A 21,492-nucleotide genomic window follows, 5' to 3' on the forward strand; every position below is an offset into this window, starting at 1 on the left:
TTTTCACAACAATAACATATTACTTATTCCTTTTTCAATTCCTTGTATAACACACATACATGTAGGTTTTGTACAATCATATGTATATGTTAATGTAATGTATTTGAACCAAAGCCACAGTCTCAGTGTTCTTAACACTGTATGATTAACAGTATGATTACTGAGAAGTGTATGATTTCATTGCAGTTTTCTTTGTCCTCTGGGTATATCCTCTAAGGATGTACAAATAATTATATTTTAAAGTCATTTGAAAAAAATAATCTGTTTTTGTGAAACCATTAATTCAATACATGATTAGGTTCATTTGTTTTTATTTGCTTCTGCACTTTTAGGGATTGCTTTTTCCCCTTTCAGTTTTATTTCACATTATATAGACCATCTGTATTGTTCCAAAGGGACGTTTTAAAAGTGAACATGAGGTATATTCAGAGAAGCCTAGCTTCCACACCTGTCCTCTCCATCCTATTTCTTTCCCTTCCATTTAGTTTCTTAACCATTTAAAACACTTTTTTGGTTGCCATTCTATTGTTTGTTTATTTTAGGAAAATACTTTCTTTTTAAAAAATGACTTTATTGAGGTATAATTTATATACCATAAAATTGACCCATATCCATTATACAATTCAATGATTTTTATGAGTTATATAACCATCACCAAAGTCCAATGTTAGAACATTTTCATCATACCAGTAAGACCCTTCCTGCCCACTTATACCACCATCCTCCCTCTCCTTCCCAGCCTCAGACAGCCACTCATCTATTTTTGGTCTCTATAGATTTGCCTGTTCTGGACATTTCACATAAATGGGATCATGGCATATGTGTCCTTTTGTGTCTGGCCTCTTTCCCTTTGCCTTAAATTTCTGAGGTTCATCTCCATTGTCGCATGTGTCAGTATTTTATTCCTTTTTATTGCTGAGTACTTTTCTGTGGTATAGATACAACATGTATTTTGTTTATGCAGCCGTTGATGGACATTTGGGTTGTTTTCATTTTTTGGCTGTTATAAATAATGTTGATATGAGTATTTGAGTACCAGTCTTCGTGTGGATGTATGTGTTTTTTCCCCCCTTGGATATATACCTTGGAAGGAAATTACTGGGTTATGTGGTAAGTTTATGCATAACTTTTTAAGAAACTGCCAAACCATCTTCCAGAGTGGTTACACCATTTTACATCCCCGTCAGCATCCAGAGTGGTTACACCATTTTACATCCCCGTCAGCAACCTGTGAGGACTCTTATTTCTCCATATGTCATTGTCTGTCTTTTGATGATAACCATCACAGAAGGTGTGAAGTGGTATTTTCTTATGGTTTTAGTTTACAGGAAAACGTATCCTTTAATTGAATTCCACAAACATTTCCTAAGGACCAACGATGAACAAGGTCCTAGATAGAGTCTGTGGGACATACAAAGGGAATTAGACACGGACTCAGCCCAAGTTCAACTGAATAATTCAGGGAAATGAGAAGAGATGCACCATAAAATAACTTGATGGAGATTTAAAGAATCAGGAAGGTATGAGATGGGGAGATGGAACATAGTATGTACTCAGTAATTAACAGTTATTGGTAGCAACTTGTTAAAATTATTAACAGACCTTATAATTTCCATAGCTTTTGGCTTAGCCCACTGCTCCCTGCCATGTTACCAGTTTCACTAGAAGATAAAATACTTTTGGTTTCGTCTGTCTTTTGCACACATATTGGCTACCTGCTTTTCTGTATTCACTATTTCAGCATGGCCGAATAACTATTTTGTCTTTCCGTAGAGGGCAGCTCTGCTGCCAGGGTATCTTCTCAAATGCAACTGACTACAAATTCTTTTTCTTTACTCTTTTGGTTTTTTAAAAATATTTTATTTATTTGACAGAGACACAGCAAGAGAGGGAACACAAGCAGGGGGAGTGGGAGAGGGAGAAGCAGATTTTCCACCAATCAGGGAGCCCCATGTGGGGCTTGATCCCAGGACCCCAGTATCATGAGCTGAGCTGAAGGCAGCCGCTTAACGACTGAGCCACCCAGGTGCCCTCTTTGCTGTTCTTGATGGCTAGGTGTTTGTCTATATTAGTTAAGTGTTTGAGAGCATAGGGAAGGGGTCCCTGCTCACAAAGTTTTTGGTTGACTGATAAAGAGTTACGTAGAGCCTCCACTATCCTTGTCTTACTTAAGAGAATATGACGTATCTCTTGCTAGTTATGTATTATTGCGGTTTTCTAGTCTTTTATTATTGAGTATCTGTTAGCTGTTCTTGCCAAGGACACATGCTATATAAAGCCAAAGAGAAATGCAGAGTAGAGCTATCAAATGTTAGGGGATCAGTGAAATGGTCATTATAATCTCTATTATTGGTGCTAATGAAACATTTCCGATACAACCTTCTTGTTCCCTTTGACCCCCCAGGTAAATGCTATCACGAAGCTGATTAGGTCACTCCCATATGTGCTTCTGTGCCTTTATGACAGATGAGGTATTCATAAATGGCATGTGCTGTTTCTATAGTTGACACACACCTTATCTTCTATACACCCGTTCTGTCTTAAACTAAACTTTGTTTTTGAGGTTTATTGTGTTGATAAAAGAGGACCTGATTTGTTCCTTTTAACTAATCTATGTGGACTATACCGTGAATGGAGCCCCAGGCAGCTGTGTGGCACAGCTGTTATTGTAGTCTGTTAGTTACCAGTGTGAAGAAGGCGTTCATTGCTACAATGAATATCTGTGTACATGTGTCCTTATGCAAATAGGAAAGTGAGTTGTTGTTTTTGATTTTTAGTTTAGTTTAGTTTTGTTTAGAATTGGGTCTTTTGGATAGATACCTGGACTGGAATTGCTGGGTTATATACTTCCTTATTTTGCCAAATTACTCTCAGAATCAGCATGTGATGCACAGTGTTTTGTTGGATAACACCTACTACTGTTTGAACACTTGCTTATGTGTTGTCTGGTACTCTGCAGTAAGATGCCAGCTTAACAATGGGTTTTGTCTCTTTTGTCCTCTTCTTGGCCTGGCTTAGAACATGTACTTAATAAATATTTCTTAAGTAAATGGATATTTTATGCATTTCATCTTCTTAAAGCTATGGGGTAGGTAAACCAGATAAGTAGATTGTGATCGCCATTTTCCAATGCTGGTTGTTCAGATGAGCAACGGAAGCAATCCAACGGACATTTGTGGATTACATTTCCAGATCCTAATAATAGGATTTCTTGTCTTTTGGTTTTGTCCAAACCCGATTTACAGTTTTTCTAAAAGATAAGTTCTTCAAAGTCAGACTGTGACAAAATTAGCTTTCCAACTCTCAAATGTTTATTAAATATCTGGATATGTCTAGCACTCTGAAATATTAAAAAAAAAAGTTTAGGGAGTTAAGGTGAAAAGTGGTTTTAACTGGTAGATGCGAGGTTATACATTTTAACTGGTAGATGCGAGTATACATTTTTGTATACTTTATGGCACTTGTCATATAGATGAGGCACTATTCATGTTTGTGGAATGAATAAATGAATGAGCTCATTCACTCCAGCTGTCTCCATGGGAGAGTTGTGGGCAGTAAACAGTTAACTAGACAAAGCCAAAGCAGAAGACTTGCAGAATGTCTGTGCCCTAGTCCCCCCAGTGGGCGGCTTTCCCAGAAGGCACCAGGCCCTGTGCTCAGAGCTCAGGCGAGATGAGGAAAAGGTCCAGGGAGAGGTCTTGATGATCAGGGTTAACTTAGTTAATGAAATAGTGGAAGCAGAGCCCCTGTGAAGTAAAACAAGCCCCCAGAGCCCCTGTTTGGCTCAGTCTGTGGAGCATGTGACTCTTGATCTTGGGGTTGGAAGTTTGAGTCCCATGTTAGGTGTAGAGATTGCTTAAAAATGAAATCTTAAAAAAAAAAAAAGAAAAGAAAAGAAAGAAAAAGGAAAACAAGCACTTCAACTTGGACCTTAGAATATATCTACTTTTCTTAGAGCCTAGTCAAGAAAGAGAGGATATTAGGACCCTAGTGGTGGTGATAGTACAGTGTCTCCTATCTTGTGGCTTAAGTTACAATTGAGAAGCAAAAGGATTTACTATTGGCTGGTCACTGAGCCCAGCATGTCTTTATAGGGGTTATTTCATCAGCCCTCGTTCACCCCCTTACACAGGTGGTAGTATCCACATTTTACAGGAAAGGAAACAGAACCATCTAGCAAGTTAGTACTTAGCTATGAATTTCCTAGAGCTGGGAATTTGAACCTAGGCCTACTCTACTGAAAGCTCTGCTCCTTCCTGAGGCCAGTTTTTCCTCTGGAGCAGAAGAAAATGAAGGCCTGATTTTTCCAACATATGCAAGAAGTTTAAAAAAGAAAAGGCTCCTAGAAGTAAATATGCTAGGTTCTGTCAAGCCTCTCTGTCAGCAGCCATCAGACTAAACAGCTGCCTTTCTTGCCGCGGAGCAGATCAGTTTCAGGAATTTGGTTTGCTTGGATTTCATGAATTTTATTCTTGCTTGGGCCTTGGGGTGTGCATCTGGAAAGTTCCATGGTTCCAGTCCTCTTTGTTGGAGGAATGAAGGCCTGATGCCTGCCTAGAGAATTATACTGTAATGTCAGGGGTTTTGGGTGATTCAGTGGTATCCTGTAGTCTGATTGAGTTTCTCTCCCGTGCTGGTCTCCTCGTCTGGTTTCTTGCTGTCCTTTATGATCACCATGAGATGGTGCTGCTGCTTCACACTCGCTGCAGGGAAAGGCTTGGGGAGAAACACCTACCGCAGTGGAGGCAGACGGGTGCAGGGTCTCAGGAGCAGTCATGTAGGAGCTATTGCTTTAGGGTGTCTCACTGCTTTCCTTATTTGGAGGGCATTTTTCAGGACTCCAGGAGAGATGGAGTGGGGCTCACATAGAACCAGGCAGGCCATTTCCCTCTGCCCGTGTGGTCTGGATGCTTTGGGTATAGAATAAACAGTGGCAGTAGGGAAGAAACACATACAATCTCTTCCCACTCCATCCACAGCCCCTTGGGTTATGATGTTGTCTCATCTGTCAGACACTGTACTAAGAATTGGGATGGGTGAGTCCCACTGATGTAACAGGGTGACTTTTGAATCCAACTTTTAAAACTTTAATTCAGACTTCCTACCCTACTGCAACTTGAGTAAAAACCATCTGGGCCTCATTTTATCAACTTCCTCTCTTACTCCCAATAGCCAGTGTTAACTATCTGAGCCCTGGGCCCATGTGAGTCTAGCTGACAATTCAGAACATTGGGTATCTTCCTGTTTTACTTAATTGAGAACAGACTCATCTCTGGCGCAGTTATAACATGGGGTTGAAATGAAAAGTCTTAAATAGGAGTTCACATACTAGCTTTTGCCACTTACTGGCTGTGTAGCCCTGAGCAAATTAATCAACTTTCTTAAACCTCTGTCTTTACCTGTAGGTTAGTGATTTTGACCTCATATGTTTACTGACAGAATGAAATGAGGTAGTACATAGCTTAGCACAGATGCGGAAGCAAGTGTTAGCTGGCGGCATCGGCAGGACTGGCAAATGGTGTGTCAACTATTGTTCAGCAGAGGCGGGGCATCTCTGTTTTATTCGTATCCTTTTTTATGGAGCTTCCTAACAGTACTCCAAACTGATTTCGGAGTGTCTCCTCTGTGTCATTGGCTAACAGAATTTAACAGATCTCTGTGCTCTCTTTCTCTCAGAAAAGGCAAGGAGGAGGGAAATAAATGCTGTAGGAGGCTAGATCTTTAAAGCCTTGTGTGTCTTAACTGTGAGGAGTAGGCTTGGGTCTCTCTTCAGGTTATACTTTGTTTAAAATAATTTTATTATTTCTGACCTGAAAAATTTGAACAGATATGTACATTGCTTGATGTTTTCTTTTGGACGTCCTCGCACAGCAGTTGGAATCTCTTTCCTTTCAGAGGCTGGGGGCAGTGATAATGGCAGCATCCCCAGCCCTGGTTCTTCTTGGCCCTTCCCTGCCCTTTTGGTAGCAGCAGGCTGGTTTCCTTTCCCCTCCTCCTCCTCCTCCTTCCTTCACCGTTACCTTCTTCCATGGCCTCTCTTGTTTCCCCTCCCTTTTCCCTCTACTCTTACATCCCACCCCCTCCTCCTCACCCTCCGTAGGTTTTCCCCTCCCCTGGTTTCCAGCTCCTTTTTGCTTTCTGTTTGTGTTTCTGAGGGCAGTGCTCCAATTACCTCATATTTGGAGAGAGGAAGCTGCAGCCAATCCGGTTTCTGTCTGCTTTTAGGTCAAGTGATTTCTGAACTGCAGTGAGATGCTTTGAATTTGTCTTGTTGCAGCTCTGAGCCTGTAAGATGGCTGTCTGAATCGGCAGCGGCTGGGAGAGGCGGGGAGGGAGGGAGAAAGAATTGGAGGGATTGCCGGCATAGTGCATGTTTTTAAATGTGCATCAAATCCGATGAAGCCAACGTTGGGATTTCTCTGGGATACCAGGACCGGCTTAGCTGCGTTTTTGATGAGATTAGGAGAGGAAGGCGATGGGAAATTCACTGGGCTGTGTTAAGGAGCCGAAAGATTCACTAGCTATTCCTGAGAAGGCTCCCCTATCTCCTAAGAAAAGGGTTCGGTTTAAAAGGAAGTGGAGGGGGAAGAAAACCCCTACTCCAGAGGTATCTCATGAGGAAGAACCATTGGAAGCAACCAGAGTCATTGAAGAGACGGAAACCCAACCGAAGTTAACAGTGAGTCTCCAAAAGGAAGAAGGAGCGGGAGGGGTAGAGCATCCTCCTGCAGACATTTCGCTGCCTCAGAACTCAGCCCCCAACTCAGGGGTGGGCGATCAGGGCATGATCGTGCAGGTGAAGGAGAGATTCCAGGGGGAGATCCAGACTGCTCACCTTTTGTTGAAGAATGAGTCATCAGTTGCCAGAGGGGTCTGGGATTCCCTGGAAGAGGGGATGACTGTTATCGCTCACCTGCTTGATAACCCAGCAGAAAGGAACTGTGAGAAGTCAGTGAGCCAACTGGTGGAATTTCCTAGGACAGCATCCTGCAGCAGCCGGGCTGTGCTGCTGCCTTTGCAAGGAGAGACTGCAGTGGGGAAAGGAGGGACTCTACTTGGACTTCGGAGCAGCACTTTCCCCAGGACAGACCACCCTGCTGTCTCAGGGACTCCAGACCATCTTTCAGAGGGCTCGCATGCAGGGGCAGGAACCGCAGCTCTCTGCAGTGCCCCTCACACAGTTTCCTGGATTGCAGAACCTTCTGTCCCTTCTTCCTCCCTGGACCAGTCGAGAGGCCACAGACGCACAGAAATCCCTGCCATGGGTCGAGTGTCCCCCCAGGGTCCCAGACTGCCTACTTCTCAGAGTGATTTATCCATCAGCGGTAGGACTGTGAGCATTTTGCCCTCCTCCTCTGGCTATGGCAGTGATGGGTCACATTTACGTGGGCTCCGACCTAGAGAAACAGAACCTGAAAAGAGCTCCACATCTTTCTCGGAAGAGGATGGCACCCTTTCTTTGGAGGCAAGTCACACCCCATTGTGGGGTCTGGAGGAGGTTAGGTTGGTGGGCTATGTTTGGATTTCTGGCCCTCAAACTTATTAAAGTGGAGTGTGCTAAACAGTGAGGATCTTGGTGCTTCTTCTCAAGCTTATCTGTGCGTGTACCAAGAGTTAGTGACTGGGTTTGGCAAACGGAGTCTATTTCAGGTCTGCCCCTTGATGCTTGAAACCAAGTCTTTTGTTGTCTCTGGGGAATCCCTGATTCAGAGTAACCACACAGCATAATTGCTTGAGCTATCTGGCGGGGTATCTTTCAATGGCACTTAACTTTCTCAGGCAGGTCTGTTAATCAGCTTCCCTGGTGCAAGAAGTTGTGATGTAGTGGAAGGGATGAGGGGAGGCCTGGCTGCATCTCCTAAGCAAGTGTGGAAGACCTGGAGAGTGCTGAAGGGTTCGGGGTGAGGCAGTTCTCAGTGGCAGGATTGTTCTTCCCTGGAGAGTGATGTTCTTACGAGCTGATGTAATCGTGCTCCTGCAGGGACACTGCTGATGACAATACCCATCCAATATTCGCACAGGTGGAGAGGGCTGATCCTCCTTTGGTTCCTAACTCCAACATTAGAGGAGAGGCACACAGAATTACCTGAAGAGTAATCCAGAGAGGCGGGTTAGGGTAGTTTGAAGGTTCGAGGCTGAAAAAGTTTGTGTTCTGATTGGACTTGTTTATGACTTTAACAAGCTTTTGTTTGTGAGGTATATATTGAGGTGTAGGTGGCTGTAGTGTTGGTGGAGTGTGCTGTGAATGCTTTTAGGGTCAAGGAGCAGGTAGGCATTCAAGAGGTCTGGAGGCTGAGGCAGGGGGAGAGGACCCAGCCCAAGTGTGTAATTGTATGGGTGACTGAAGTTATAATTTGTTGATTGAAGAACTTTTGTTGGCATGTCAGCTTCTGCAGCAGAAGAGATAAAAACTTTAGGAAATGAGAGCAGCAAAAGGTGGGAGATGAAGTAGGGCATTTTCCCTGCTACCTGAGGCCAGCTGCCCCGGTGTCTGCAGAGTGGGGATGTAGCCTGTGTACGGTGCCCTGCTTACCACCTGACAGCATGAGACTGAGCAGACACAGTCTCTTGTGCTTGATCAGTGCTTAAAATGTCCTCTTTGGGGATGAATTTGCTCCATGGGTAGGCTCATGTCAGCGCCCTTTGTTATTACAGAGTTTAGAAACTCCCAACAGGTAGAGGCAAAGGTGGCCATTGAAAATAATTATTATATATGATTGGGCAAGAGGCCTCCATAGGTAGAGAATGTGTGTTGGGGAGGGAGGAAGGGAGAGAGAAGTTGGAGAGGAAGAAGATGGAGGCTGGTAGGGTAGAGTGTGCGAGTATTTGAGCTCTTGTCTTTGGAATGGATGCAGAGCAGCTTTGCTGAACTTTTGATACCATTGGCATTAAAGTAGAAGTTTGGAGGCACCATAATGTTTTAACACCATAATGTTGTAACATGCTTATAATTGAATGTGAGATTGTCAGAAAGTTTGGAGTGTCAAATTTTAAGGAACTCCTAATGGAAATCAGTTCTAGATAATGGACCATAGGAGACCATGGCACTTTAGTTTGGTATCTCCACACTGAGAAGGGAGGTATCTGAATGGCCCTGTGTAGTCTCAGGGAGAAGACTGGTGGGAGAAACCATTTGGACCATGATCTGTGGTTCAGCAGTATTGACAGCAGCATGATTCTTTGGCTGTTCAATATGAGACAAATTGGTGTGTTGTATTTTCTGGTCATCCCATTCCTTCTACCCTTTCAGAGCAGACATAGCCAGACCAGTCAGTAAGAGCCCAGGCTGAAAACCTCAGTGACTGTCAGCTCAGAAGGCTGATCATTTCTGAGGCTCCATGTCTATCATGTGAAGCAGGGACCACAGACTTTGACTATCCTATATCACAGATGGGAAGTAACCTCTCAAGATAAGTGTGAGGTCCCTTCAGAATTAAGGTCCTTTAGGCCAAGAGGCCTGAAACCCTCACTGGTTCCAACAGGAGCTGTCTTAAGTGAGCTGCTCCCTTACTAGCAGGCTGTTCCCAGGCCTCAAGGACAGCGGCAGCCAAGGAGACAGAGGCGGTGTGCTCTGACCCCGCAGACCTCCTGTAAAATGTGGGTTGAGACTCCAGGCAAGAGCATCTGACAGGAGTGACCGTCCCTCTGTGGAGTGTGAGAGCCCCGGGAAGACACAGGGTCAGAAGAGCAGCTGCTGGTCACACTCCAGCTCTTTCCTAAGAGGAGACAGCTGGCACCTCCACAGAATTGATTTTTTGGTTTGCTTTTTGGTGCTTGTTTTGCTTTTAATATGTCAAAGTAGTAACCCTTCTCGGGAAGCAATTTAAGTTCCAGAATGCTGTCTGTCGTTGGCATAACTCAGGCTGTGTCGTCTCTCCTGTTGATCCGCCCACATCATATTGATGGGCATGGGACTAGGCTGTGGCTGGATAAACTTCCCAATGGGTTTTGTTTCTTTTCAGGGTAGTGAGAAATGGAAACTGATTCTTGCTGAGTGTGGGGTTTAGATAGGAGAAAACAAAGGTCTACTTTGCTGTTCACCTGTGATAGTTGATACGTCCCTTGTCAGGAAAGAGTTAACGCAGAAATAGGATGACAGGGACCAGCTAACAAAAATGGTTTTCAGAATAAGTGGACTAGGATTTGGAACTGGGTGGGAGTATCAGGCACAGACCTTCTCTCCGGAGGACTCCCTCCCCCCAGCTGCCATCAATATCCATAATACCTGGCTTACTGGAACAAGGAAAATTACTGAAAACCCCTTCCCCCTCCCTGGCTTGGCTCCCATGCCAGTCTCCTGTCCACACCGTAGGTGGGTTCTATCAAGTGAAGAATCTGGCTGTGTACCAGTGTTCTCACCACGAAACCTTAGAGTCCTTGCAGTGAATAGTAAGATAACATTGGGGGCTAGAAGTGATGAGAAGGAAATTGGTTGGTATATTATTTTCTGAGCTCAGCCTTTTCAGTTTACAAGTATCCCTTCCCCATTTCTCCTCTTTAATTATAGGGAGTTGTTTTACTAATATTGGCTTTGTATTGCAAGAAGAAAGCAAAATTAACCAGATGATCCTATTAGATGGATGTAGCAGTTAAAGTCAAAGCTAGAGCTTTAAGAAAGGACTCTCTTGTTTTTCAAAAAATTACTACTGAAGAATCTTCATGAATTTTTAGGTATAACATAGTGATCTGGTTATGTTAAAAAGAGTCCTTGTGATTTAGGGATGTCTGGCTGGCTTGGTCAGTAGAGCATGTGACTCCTCATCACAGGGTTGTAAGTTTAAGTCTCATGTTAAGTATAGAGATTACTTAAAAATTTAAATTAAAAAAAAAAAGCCTTTCTTATTGGGGTGCCTGGCTTGCTCAGTTAGTACAGGATGCAACTCTTGATCTCAGGGTTCTAAGTTTGAGCCCTATATTGGGTGTAAAGAGTACTTAAAATATTTAAAAAAAAAAAACAGTCCTCATGTTTCAAAGATGCTTTCTAAAGTGTTTATGGAAGAAATGCCATGTGTGTGGGTTTGCTTCATAATAACAGGGGAGGGTGAAGTGGGTGGAGTGCAGATGAAACAAGATTAGCTATGAGTTGAAATGTTTGAAACTGGGTGATGGGTACCTAGGAGTTCATTATAGTATTTGGTTTCTTTTTGCATGTATTTGAAATTTTCCATTTCAAATGGAAAGAAAAATAGTGGTAATTAACTGTATGATGCATATTCTGGAAAAGGATTAATATTCAGAATCTGTGAACTGTAGTATAAGTGAGGCAGTTAAGAATGTGGAGCCAGTGATACCTGAGTGACTCAGTTGGTTAAGTGTCTTCCTTCAGCTCAGGTTGTGATCCTAGGGTCCTGGGATTGAGTCCCGCATCAGGATCCTTGCTCAGTGGGGAGCTTGCTTCTCCCTCTTCCTGTCACTCCCCATGCTTGTGCTCTCTCTCTGACAAATAAATCAATAAATCTTGTTTTTTTTTTTTTTTTAAAGAGGGGCATCCAGGTGGCTCAGTCAGTGAGTGGCTGCCTTCGGCTCAGGTCATGATCCCAGGGTCCTGGGATCGAGCCCTGCATCGGGCTCCCTGCTCAGTGGAGAGCCTGCTTCTCCCTCTTCCTCTGCCTGCTGCTCTGCCTACTTGTGCTGTCAAATAAACAAAATCTTAAGTTAATTAATTAATTAATTAAAAAAGAGAGAGAGAGAGAGAGAGAGAGCGTGGAGCCAGATAGGCAGAGTTTGAATTCCTTCTCTACTATTTATCAGCAGTGTACCTTGGGACAAATTACTTCTATGTGATATAATTTCCTCAATTATAAATTGAGGATAAGAGTAGTATACACTTTGTAGAGTTGTGGGGATTTTTAGAAGTTAGCACAATAAATGCTAGTATTATTTAGTATTAATATTTAAAGAATTCCTACCAAATAAGAAAAAGGTAAACACCCTTTTAGAAAAATAAGGGGGAAACCCAGGAATAAGCAATTCACAAAAAAGGAAGCCCAGATGCCTCATACACATGCCTTTCTTGCTAGTAGTCAATGATATAAGTATCAAAACAAGTTAGTGTTTTATAACCATCAGAAAATAAAAAGTCTGAAAATCCCAAGTGCAGATGTGGGTGTAGAGTGATGAAAGATCTCTTCACACCCTGTGTATGGAAGTGATATTCCAAGTAGAACTGGTATTCAGAGAGCTGTTTACCAAAAGTTAGTAGGATTGAAGGATGCCCATATTTTATGACCTAGGGTTTCCATTCCAATCATATTCCCTAGACAGCCCTTCAAGATTCTAAATTTGAATGCTGAAAGGAGCACCCCTTGACTGTTACCCAACTCAGATGTCGGTAATAAACACAGCTGCTTTTAGGGCCCTCTAACTAGCCAGGCATTTGTTATGAACAATGGCACCTCCCCTCACCTGCTCTTTGGATGGAAGTTTTCAGTCTGATGCTATCTGTGTTGTGGGATGAGGTCAGCTAGAAACTTCAGGACATTAGAATCGAGTCTCTCTTTGCTCACTATATCTAGTCTCATTCCCTGAAACTTATACATAGACTTAACAAAGTTCAGACTCCATATCCTAGCCTCCCAACTCTCAGTGATCTATCTAAACTTCTCTCCTGTGTTAACTTTCCCTTTGAACCTACCTATCCTAATGGGTCAACCCCTCAACCGTCTATTCCAGTTTCAACTTATTTCAACTTCCAGTCTTTGTTTGCATTCACTTTCTGCCTAGAATTCTTTTCTTCTTTCTCTTTGTCTATTCTAGAACATCCTTCAAGGGTAAATTTAAATCATACTTGTTAAAATGTGATTTTTTTTTTTTAACCACTATAACTCTTACTAACTTTTCATCTGCTGAGATCCTTTACTTGATATTACTAGTTACTCAGTTATGGTTGCTTCTTTGGGGCCTTCAGCATAACTCTTTCTTATGACCTACCACATATGGTACATGGAAGGTAAGATTTTTTTTTCCCTCCAGAAACTAGCCTTCAGAAAAGAGGGGTTCTCTTTGTATTTGACTTTTTATAAAGTTTTTCTTGTTATTGGGCTCCCAGTGAAATTAATCAGTTCATAAAAAAGGATGAATGGATTAGTGTCACCATCTGCTAGTTCAGCTGATGGCAACCCACATAACTGGTTAAACAAAAAAACTAAGAAAGTTTTAGTTATATTGTTTGTGAGAATATAAACATCCTAATTTGAAGCATTGAATGTATTGTGTATAAGTCTTAATCACATTAAAAACCTAAAAAAATCATTTACATCTCTTAAGAAACACACAGCAAGTGTTCACCTTATGGGAACCATAAATAAATACCAATAGAATGAATGAATGGGGGAAAAAAGTCTAGCTAAATGTTATGCAACTGGATTCCAGTGGCGGGGGGATAAAATTTCCTGTGACAACATGGATCCAGAAAAGTGCTATTGTGTCTCAGAAATCTTAATTAGGGGGCGCCTGAGTGGCTCAGTGGGTTAAAGCCTCTGCCTTCAGCTCAAGTCATGATCTCAGGGTCCTGGGATCGAGCCCCGCATCGGGCTCTCTGCTCAGTGGAGAGCCTGCTTCTGCCTCTCTCTCTCTCTCAGCCTGCCTCTCAGCCTACTTGTGATCTCTGTCAAACAAATAAATAAAATCTTAAAAAAAAAAAAGAAATCTTAATTAGAAGTATAGATGATGTTTTCTAGAATATTCACTCAAAAAGCTTTACTTTTCTTTCAAAGTAGCTTTACTGATGAAAAAGGCATTGGTGCCAAAGATGCATTCAAAGAGTTTGAATAACGTGGTTTTATGAAATGTAAAAGCATAAAATGCGTTAATTCAAATTTTTTAAACAGTTGTTATTTAAATTCCAGTTATCATGCAGTGTAATAATTAGTTTTGGGTGTGGTGATTGGAAGTCATTGGAAGTGATGACTTCCGTAGTGATGTTGACTTCTGTAGTGATGTTTACTTCCACAGTGATGTTGACTTCCATATAATGCCTGGTGCTCATCAAAGCAAGTGGCATTAATTCTAAACTAATGCATTAGATATACTGCTTAATTTATATATAAGCGTTTATCTATGTAAATACATTTCTAAAAGTTTATATATTCAAGAGGACCACAAAGCTTCCCTTTTCCATTCCTCTCTTCCGTCCATCTGTTATCATTTGGAAAAATTGAGGAGGGCCTTATATTTGGGATAGTCTTATTTTAGCCAGATAGGGCAAAAATCACCTAGTTTTTTTAAGGCAAGCATGTCTGGTTTTTTATTTACCTCTTTTCACTTGACTAACTTCTACTTATATCTTGAAACTCAGCATAAATGCCATCTCAACATAAATGTCATCTCACGTTGGCATGCTAGTTTGGGTTACTTGTTTACCTCTGTCACAGCATTGGTCCCTCTGTGTGTCATATTGTTAAACTGCTTGGACTTGAGGCCTGAGGTTGTGCTTTTGTCTTGAGATACCAAGAACTTAAACACAGCTCCTAGAATATAGTGATTGTCAAGAAACAGCAGAATGAATAATTAGTGTTTGACTTTTTTTTTTTTTTTTTTTTTTTAAGATTTTATTTTTAAGTAATCTCTACTGCCAGTGTGGGGCTCGAACTTGCTCACAACCCTGAGATTGAGAGTTCCATGCCCTACCAACTGAGCCAGCCAGGCGCCCCAGTGTTTGACTTTTTTATCTTGAGATACCAAGAACTTAACCACAGCTCCTAGAATAGAGTGGTTGTCAAAGAAATAACAGAATGACTAAATGGTGTTTGATTTTTTTGTTGTTGTTCTTCTCCATGGTGTCTGGAATATTAAGCACAGACTAGATGTTGTTCAATAAATACTTATTGAATTATTAGGAACACATTAAATTTTTAGATGTACTTCAGAGAAGGAATTAATCAAGACTTGGAAAGTGTGGTTTGAAAGAGAATTCAGGTGGACCTGCATAGTCTCTGGGATGGTGTTGAAGCTGTCCTCCTCTCCAGATGGCTTCTTTTTAAAAATCCAGAAGAGATAGGACACCTGGATGATGCAGTCAGTTGGGTTTGTGACTCTTGGTTTCATCTCAGGTCATGATCTCAGGGTTATGAAATTGAGCCCTATGCTGGGTTCCACACTTGGTGCGGAGTCTGCTGAAGAATTTCTCTGTCCCTCTTCTTGTTTGCTCATGCTCGCTCACTCTTTCTCTCTAAAATAAATAAATAAATCTTTAAAACGAAATGAAATGAAAAGGAAAGAAAAGAAAAGTAAATCCAGATGAGGGAGAAAGCTCCTTGACATGGAAGCTGGGTTTCTGCATTTGGGAGATTAAGGTAAAAGCTTCTCCACAGGCCCAAGGACAGCACTGTGCTCATCACATGTGAGTGTTCCATGAAGAGGTGAGCAAAAACCCAGTTTAATTACTGAGATGGTTGTGATGATAATCCCATTTTTCTCATCCAGTTCACAGGCTAGGAAGGGCCCTAATCCAAACAGGGCATTTTTCCTTTCCCTGAGGGATCCAGCCATTTCCCTGGCTCATTATAGCTGTGTGGAAAATCTGAAGGAAAGCTGTTCATTGAACTATTTTCGGTGTGATATACAAGATAACTGTGATTGGCAGATAGGATACACCAGAGACTGACTGTAGTTGTATTGGACATACAATGCCAGCTAATTAAGTGGAATTTTTTAAAAATAAAGAATCCAAATACTCAGATTTCCTCTTGTTTATTCGGATTCTATCCCTTTTCACTTCAGCATATCCTGTTCCTGACAGTGTTTTTGTCTTCATATGTGTGTGAGGCAGCTAACGTGGAAGCAGTGGGATCTGTCAGTGGTGGGTGGTATCGAGCCACTAACATGAGCATCTTGAAATGTTGTTAAGGAGAACTGGAATAGAATTGGTCCTGGGGAGGGACTGGTTTTTACCCGGAGTCACAGGATGATGACTTGGATACTGTGGTGCATGGTTGGGCCCTCCGCTTTGCAACTCTGTACATTTTTTTTCCCCCAGCATACTTGGAGTTGACTAAATTTTAAGGGATTAATTCACAGTGGTCATACTTGCTAGAGATTAACTGATATAAATTAATTAATTTACATATGAGTTAGAACCTCCAAGTGCTACAGTATTCGAACTGACCACTCAGTGCATTTTGTTGCTTTAGGAAATCTGTATCATGACTAATCTGAAGATTGTCAGGTGAACATGGAGTCAAAGCAATGAGATGGTGGGTGGAGAGGATAGATTTGTAGGGTGATATTACTAACTGGCATCATTAAAGTTTGGCAACCCGATTTCTCCTGTAGAATTGCACCTGTCAAGGGGACGAGAATCCTGGAATTTACTGGTTATGCCACCATTTTGCCATCACAGTCCTCGAGGCAACACGTATTGATTCCCCTTTTCTAGACTCTATGCAGGCTACTCATACTCTTGTATGAGTTCCTATAGTCTTTCTTCAGACACCTTAGTACTGTTTAGTAGTCTTCAGCTTTCTTGTGTACTTAGTGGAGTGTTAAAGTTCCTGACCCTGTGTTTTTCTGAATTTAGAATACATTCACCAGATACTTAGTCTTATCTGCCAGGAGTTGAGTTTGTAAATTCTATTCAGAGACTTGGAAGTGCCTTATTGTTGATTGGCCCTTGTACTAACCACCAGGGAGCTACTCCTTTCACAGTGCTACACCTGATGGAGATAGCTGAGAGACAGGTATTCTACTGACATGCCTGTGCCTTCCCTGCCCAAAACACCCAGCCCCAGAATTGTGCTGGGCATACAGTTTTTTTTTTTTAAACATTTTATTTATTTGATGGGGCAGAGGGGGAGCAGAAGCAGGTGGAAGGGGAGAGGGAGAAGCAGGCTCCCCGCTGAACAGGTAGCCTGATGTGGGGCTTGATCCCAGGACCCTGGAATCATGACCTGAGCCGAAGGCAGACGCTTAACCAACTGAGCCATCCAGGCACCCCAGCATGCTGTTTTAATATGACAGAAAGGAAATGCTCATTCCCTAGGCACATTACCTACATCACTTTATTTTCTCCTTATAATGACCCTACAAGAAAGTTATTATTCTGTTTTAAATATGGGGAAGAAGGGGTGCAAGGAGCGTAGATAATTTATTTGCCCGAGTTTACATTCCTGGTAAATACCTCCTCTCAAATGCATGTCTCTCTGACTCAGTGGCTTATTCTTTTTCTTATTGATAAAGGTTATTTTGTAGCTTTCATTATAAGAGTAAAATGTGTTCATATTTTAAAGTCTGAAGAAAGGAAAAGTAAAAAGAAATTTACCCATAGTCCCACTCCAGGAGAGACAACCATTGTTGATATTAGCTCAGACTTGTTTGGTTATACTACACACTGTTTTGAATTTACTGACAGGTAAGTTTGCTGTCAAAAAAATAGTGCATCTCAGGATTCTAGGTGGGTCTTACCCCAGAATATGTTTGTTTATTTTAGTTTTTTATATTTGTCTATTGTTTTCTTTTTAGACTAAGTGAGTATTAATTAAACATGTTAAGTATCCAGCAGGTGACCAGCACAGCACTAGGTAGTAGGTGATGCATGGAAGCCCTGTGGTCACTGAGTCTCAGAGTTGGAAGTTATTTCTTCCACAAAATTCCGACTTCTTGAACATGCCACTTTGACAAGCTTTCCCTCGTAGGGGCTACTCTTGAATTTTAGATCATTCTGATTATTAAGATGTGGGACTGGCTCCTCAGGAAACCTGTAGTCGAAGGGAGATAAGATCAAATGTATGAAATAAAACCCAGTAATTGAAGATAACATTTAAAGTTATATAGAAGTAAGAATTAAAGGAAGACCATCTTCCATATGAGGAAGAGTGAATGGAACTCTGTTGTGCGTAGGCCTGTGTTTGGACTAGGTGATTTACTTATAATCTTGTTGGTTATTATAGCAATCCTGAGAAAAGGTAGTAGGTAGTATTCCCAATTTACAGACGTTATGACTGAGGCCCAGCTTACAGTTGGTGAAGTTGAGATTCAAGTCCAGGTCTGTGTGGAACCAAAGGCATGCACTTCTCTCCTACACCATCCTCTCTCTAAAGTAGTTCCTGTGCTAGATATGAGGGGTTTCATAAAATAACTGTTCATTTTCTTATAAAAATGCATATGACATAAAAAATTTGGAAAATAGAAATATCACCTCTAATGCTACCACTTAGAGATACCTGTGATGACTAATTTGGTGTCTTTCTCTCCTATATTTTGCCTTATTTACTCTCATGTACACATATGCATTTATCACATATCTTGTGTATTCATATAAATATCTGTACATATGACTGTATACTTAGGTATTCAATATATCTTTTACACAAAACCACTATTATTATATATTACTTGTTTGTGTTCTTTTTCTTTTCATAAAATATGGTGATAATTTTCCAGTGTCAAGCATACCGTTTTAAGTCTGATAGAGAATTCTACTATGTATATATACCCTTACTTTGTAATCAGTTAATCCCTCATTGGAGTTGAAGCTCTGTAATTTTTGCTGTAATGTTTATCATATTTTGACAAGCATTCTTGTATAAACCTTTTTTGCATGTATCTCTGATGGTTTCCTGTCAAGTGTATGTGTGTGTGTGTGTGTGTGTGTTTTAAGATTTTATTTATTTAACAGAGAGAGATGACAAGTAGGCACAGAGAGAGAGAAAGAGAGAGGAGAGAGAGAGAGAGAGAGGAGGAAGCAGGCTCCCTGCTGAGCAGAGAGCCCGATGCGGGACTTGATCCCAGAACTCTGAGATCATGACCCGAGCCGAAGGCAGGGCCCAACCCACTGAGCCACCCAGGCGCCCAAGTGTATGTGTGTTTTAAGACTTGATTCAAAACTGACATCTGGGGGCACCTGGGTGGCTCAGTGGGTTAAAGCCTCTGCCTTCCGCTCAGGTCATGATCCCAGGGTCCTGGGATTGAGACCCGCATCGGGCTCTCTGCTCAACAGGGAGCCTGTATCTTCCTCTCTCTCTATCTGCCTCTCTGCCTACTTGTGATCTCTGTCTGTCAAATAAATAAATAAATTCTTTAAAAAAAAAAAAAACCTGACATCTGGAGGAGTTAGGTCACGTGCATTCTCAATAGTGTGGTGTGTGAGAACCCATGTTAGGTATTCTCTCCAGTACTGACAGTATCATTAGAAAAAACTTAACCCCGGTTGGTAGGTGAAAAATGACCTCTGTAGTCTTAATTTGCATCGCTTTGACTATGAAAGAGAATGGATCTATGTTGGAGTTGTTGTCTGAAGTTCTGCCTGCCTTGGATCTCCTCCTTCTAAGAGCCATACGCATGAAGAAGAGAAGGCTAGAAGGCTTCATCTTATTTATACTGAAGTACTCTGTGTCCCATCTTTTGGCAGATCTCTGACATTTACATTAGTGGAGAGTCAGGGGACATGTCAGCCAAGGAGAAGCTGCTCTTGTGGACCCAGAAGGTGACAGCTGGTTACACAGGAATTAAATGTACCAATTTTTCCTCCTGCTGGAGTGATGGGAAGATGTTCAATGCACTTATTCACCGGTACAGGTAAATGCAGTAGAATTCCCCTGTGCCTGGACGAGCTGCCCATCTTTTTGCAATAAGTTATAATGCTGCTTTTCCTCTCAACCGAAACTCAAGACTCTGGTTCGTTTTACTTATTTAAAAAAGGAATATGTGTTGAACTCCTACTATTCTAGGCACTGGGTACAAATAACAACAGCTCTTGCTTTCATGGAGCTTATTTGTTATTAGGTGACAAATACCTGGTGTTATATGATGGTAAGCACATGGCTAGGCAGAGAGAGATGGGGTGTGTTGTTTCGGACAGGGTCACTGGAGATGCCTCTCTGATGAGGGTGCTGGAGCAGAGCTGTAAAGGAGTGAGCCATGCAGGCCTTCCAGGGTCAGAGTGATGCACTGGGAGGAAGTAGCAAGTGCAGAGGCCTTGAAGTAGGGGCTTGCTTAGAGTGGATGAGGAACAACAGGTGGCTGGGGTGAGTCAGGAAGATAGGAATTTTACTGAAAAAAATCAAAATTACTGCATTCATAGTGGTCAGAAACACATGCCAGTTTTTACTCTACTAGTTTATGATTCCTTTCCCCTGAAATCCAGCCTACCTGCTGTGTGTATTTAGAATGAGCGAGCGCTGGGTTCCTGGCATGTACTTGAAAATGCAATGAGCACCTTTCTAAACCTCTTGCTTTCTCTCTAATGCAATCAGCATATTCCAGCCGGGTACTTCTAAGAGGTTTACTTAGTGTGAACTCATATGTGGTGTATAGATAGATGGTGGCCTTTCATGTGCCTTGGTGAACTTTTACAGACCTGATCTGGTGGATATGGAGAGGGTACAAATCCAAAGTAACCGCGAGAACTTGGAGCAGGCTTTCGAAGTGGCAGAAAGACTGGGGGTTACCCGCTTGCTGGATGCCGAAGGTGAGCCTGGCCAGAGTTGAGTATGTTTGCCTTATATTAATTGTCCTCCTGGCAGTTGCATCGGTACTGATTGAGCAATTTCTTATTCTTTCTCTCTCAGATGTGGATGTGCCATCTCCAGATGAAAAGTCTGTGATCACTTACGTGTCTTCAATTTATGATGCCTTCCCTAAAGTCCCTGAGGGTGGAGAAGGGATCAGTGCTACGGTACAAGAACACTTTCCCAAAATACCTTCTGACTTCTATGTGTTTGGGTGGGACGTACTGATTAGACCTTATTTCTCCAGCACTCAATGTATGCATAGTGCGTTTATACAGAGCAAAGTGAATCCACATCCTCTTCACACGTGGTCTTTGTCTTTGGTCTCTGGGAACGAATCCAGATGCTGCTAATTTTGTAGCATCCCGCATAGACTATTCTAGTGTCAGGAAATTGAATCCCCTCTTGAGAGCCCTTGAGGAGCTCTGAAACTGGGACTTGAAGCATTAGGCTGAGTAGCCATGGAGGCAGTTAGAGGAAGGGGATTTTATGTGGTTTGGGGTGGCCTAAGCTACTGTCTCCTGTGATTGTTTTGTGTACCGCTAATCAGAAGGTGTGTGATATCTACCTTTTGGCAATAGGAAGTAGACTCCAGGTGGCAAGAATACCAAAGCCGAGTGGACTCCCTCATTCCCTGGATCAAACAGCATACAATACTGATGTCAGATAAATCTTTCCCCCAGAACCCTGTAGAACTAAAGGTAAAGTCATGGACTTAAGTTGTTTTTTATAAATTCATTCCTGGGATTAAGTCTCAGAGCATGTTGCTACTGGCTCCTGGGTGAGGTGGGATAAAAGGTGGGTCAGGTTTCTTATACCTGTCCATTCATTTACCAAAGATTAATTTTGTAGGCACTTTATAACCAATATATACACTTCAAAGAAACAGAAATTCTGGCCAAGGAGAGAGAAAAAGGAAGAATTGAGGAGTTATATAAATTATTAGAGGTAAGGAAGCTTATCCTTTGTGGATTCTTGGGGTGTGTTGGTTTGCCCTATTGTTACTTCTTTGTTAGATGGCCTGCATCCTCTTCCCAACCTGCATTAA

At 41.9% G+C, this 21,492-nt stretch overlaps 2 protein-coding genes across 32 annotated transcripts in view; both read left to right on the plus strand.

Annotated features, from left to right (window-relative positions):
- MACF1 (microtubule actin crosslinking factor 1) overlaps nucleotides 1-21,492 on the plus strand; it is a 337,337-nt gene that overhangs the window by 151,864 nt on the left and 163,981 nt on the right. For all 31 annotated transcript variants that reach the window (XM_045064242.1, XM_045064247.1, XM_045064244.1 and 28 more), the window contains 5 exons: nucleotides 19,346-19,512; nucleotides 20,292-20,404; nucleotides 20,505-20,611; nucleotides 21,026-21,145; nucleotides 21,297-21,392. In XM_045064242.1, coding sequence (XP_044920177.1) covers nucleotides 19,346-19,512; nucleotides 20,292-20,404; nucleotides 20,505-20,611; nucleotides 21,026-21,145; nucleotides 21,297-21,392 — 603 coding nt within the window. The remainder of the gene's footprint in view (nucleotides 1-19,345; nucleotides 19,513-20,291; nucleotides 20,405-20,504; nucleotides 20,612-21,025; nucleotides 21,146-21,296; nucleotides 21,393-21,492) is intronic.
- Nucleotides 1,961-11,347, plus strand: LOC106003721. Its single transcript, XM_013045662.2, has one exon. It carries the CDS (start codon nucleotides 6,476-6,478, stop codon nucleotides 7,544-7,546), a length of 1,071 nt encoding a protein of 356 aa, XP_012901116.1. The 5' UTR covers nucleotides 1,961-6,475; the 3' UTR covers nucleotides 7,547-11,347.

The sequence above is a fragment of the Mustela putorius genome, unplaced genomic scaffold (genome assembly GCF_011764305.1).
Source record: "Mustela putorius furo isolate JIRA1106 unplaced genomic scaffold, ASM1176430v1.1 tig00003853_pilon_pilon_pilon, whole genome shotgun sequence".
NCBI classification, from domain to species: domain Eukaryota; kingdom Metazoa; phylum Chordata; class Mammalia; order Carnivora; family Mustelidae; genus Mustela; species Mustela putorius.

Coding starts and splice junctions, on each gene's coding strand:
- LOC106003721 (XM_013045662.2), top strand. CDS start 6,476: ATGGGAAATTCACTGGGCTGTGTTAAGGAGCCGAAAGATTCACTAGCT.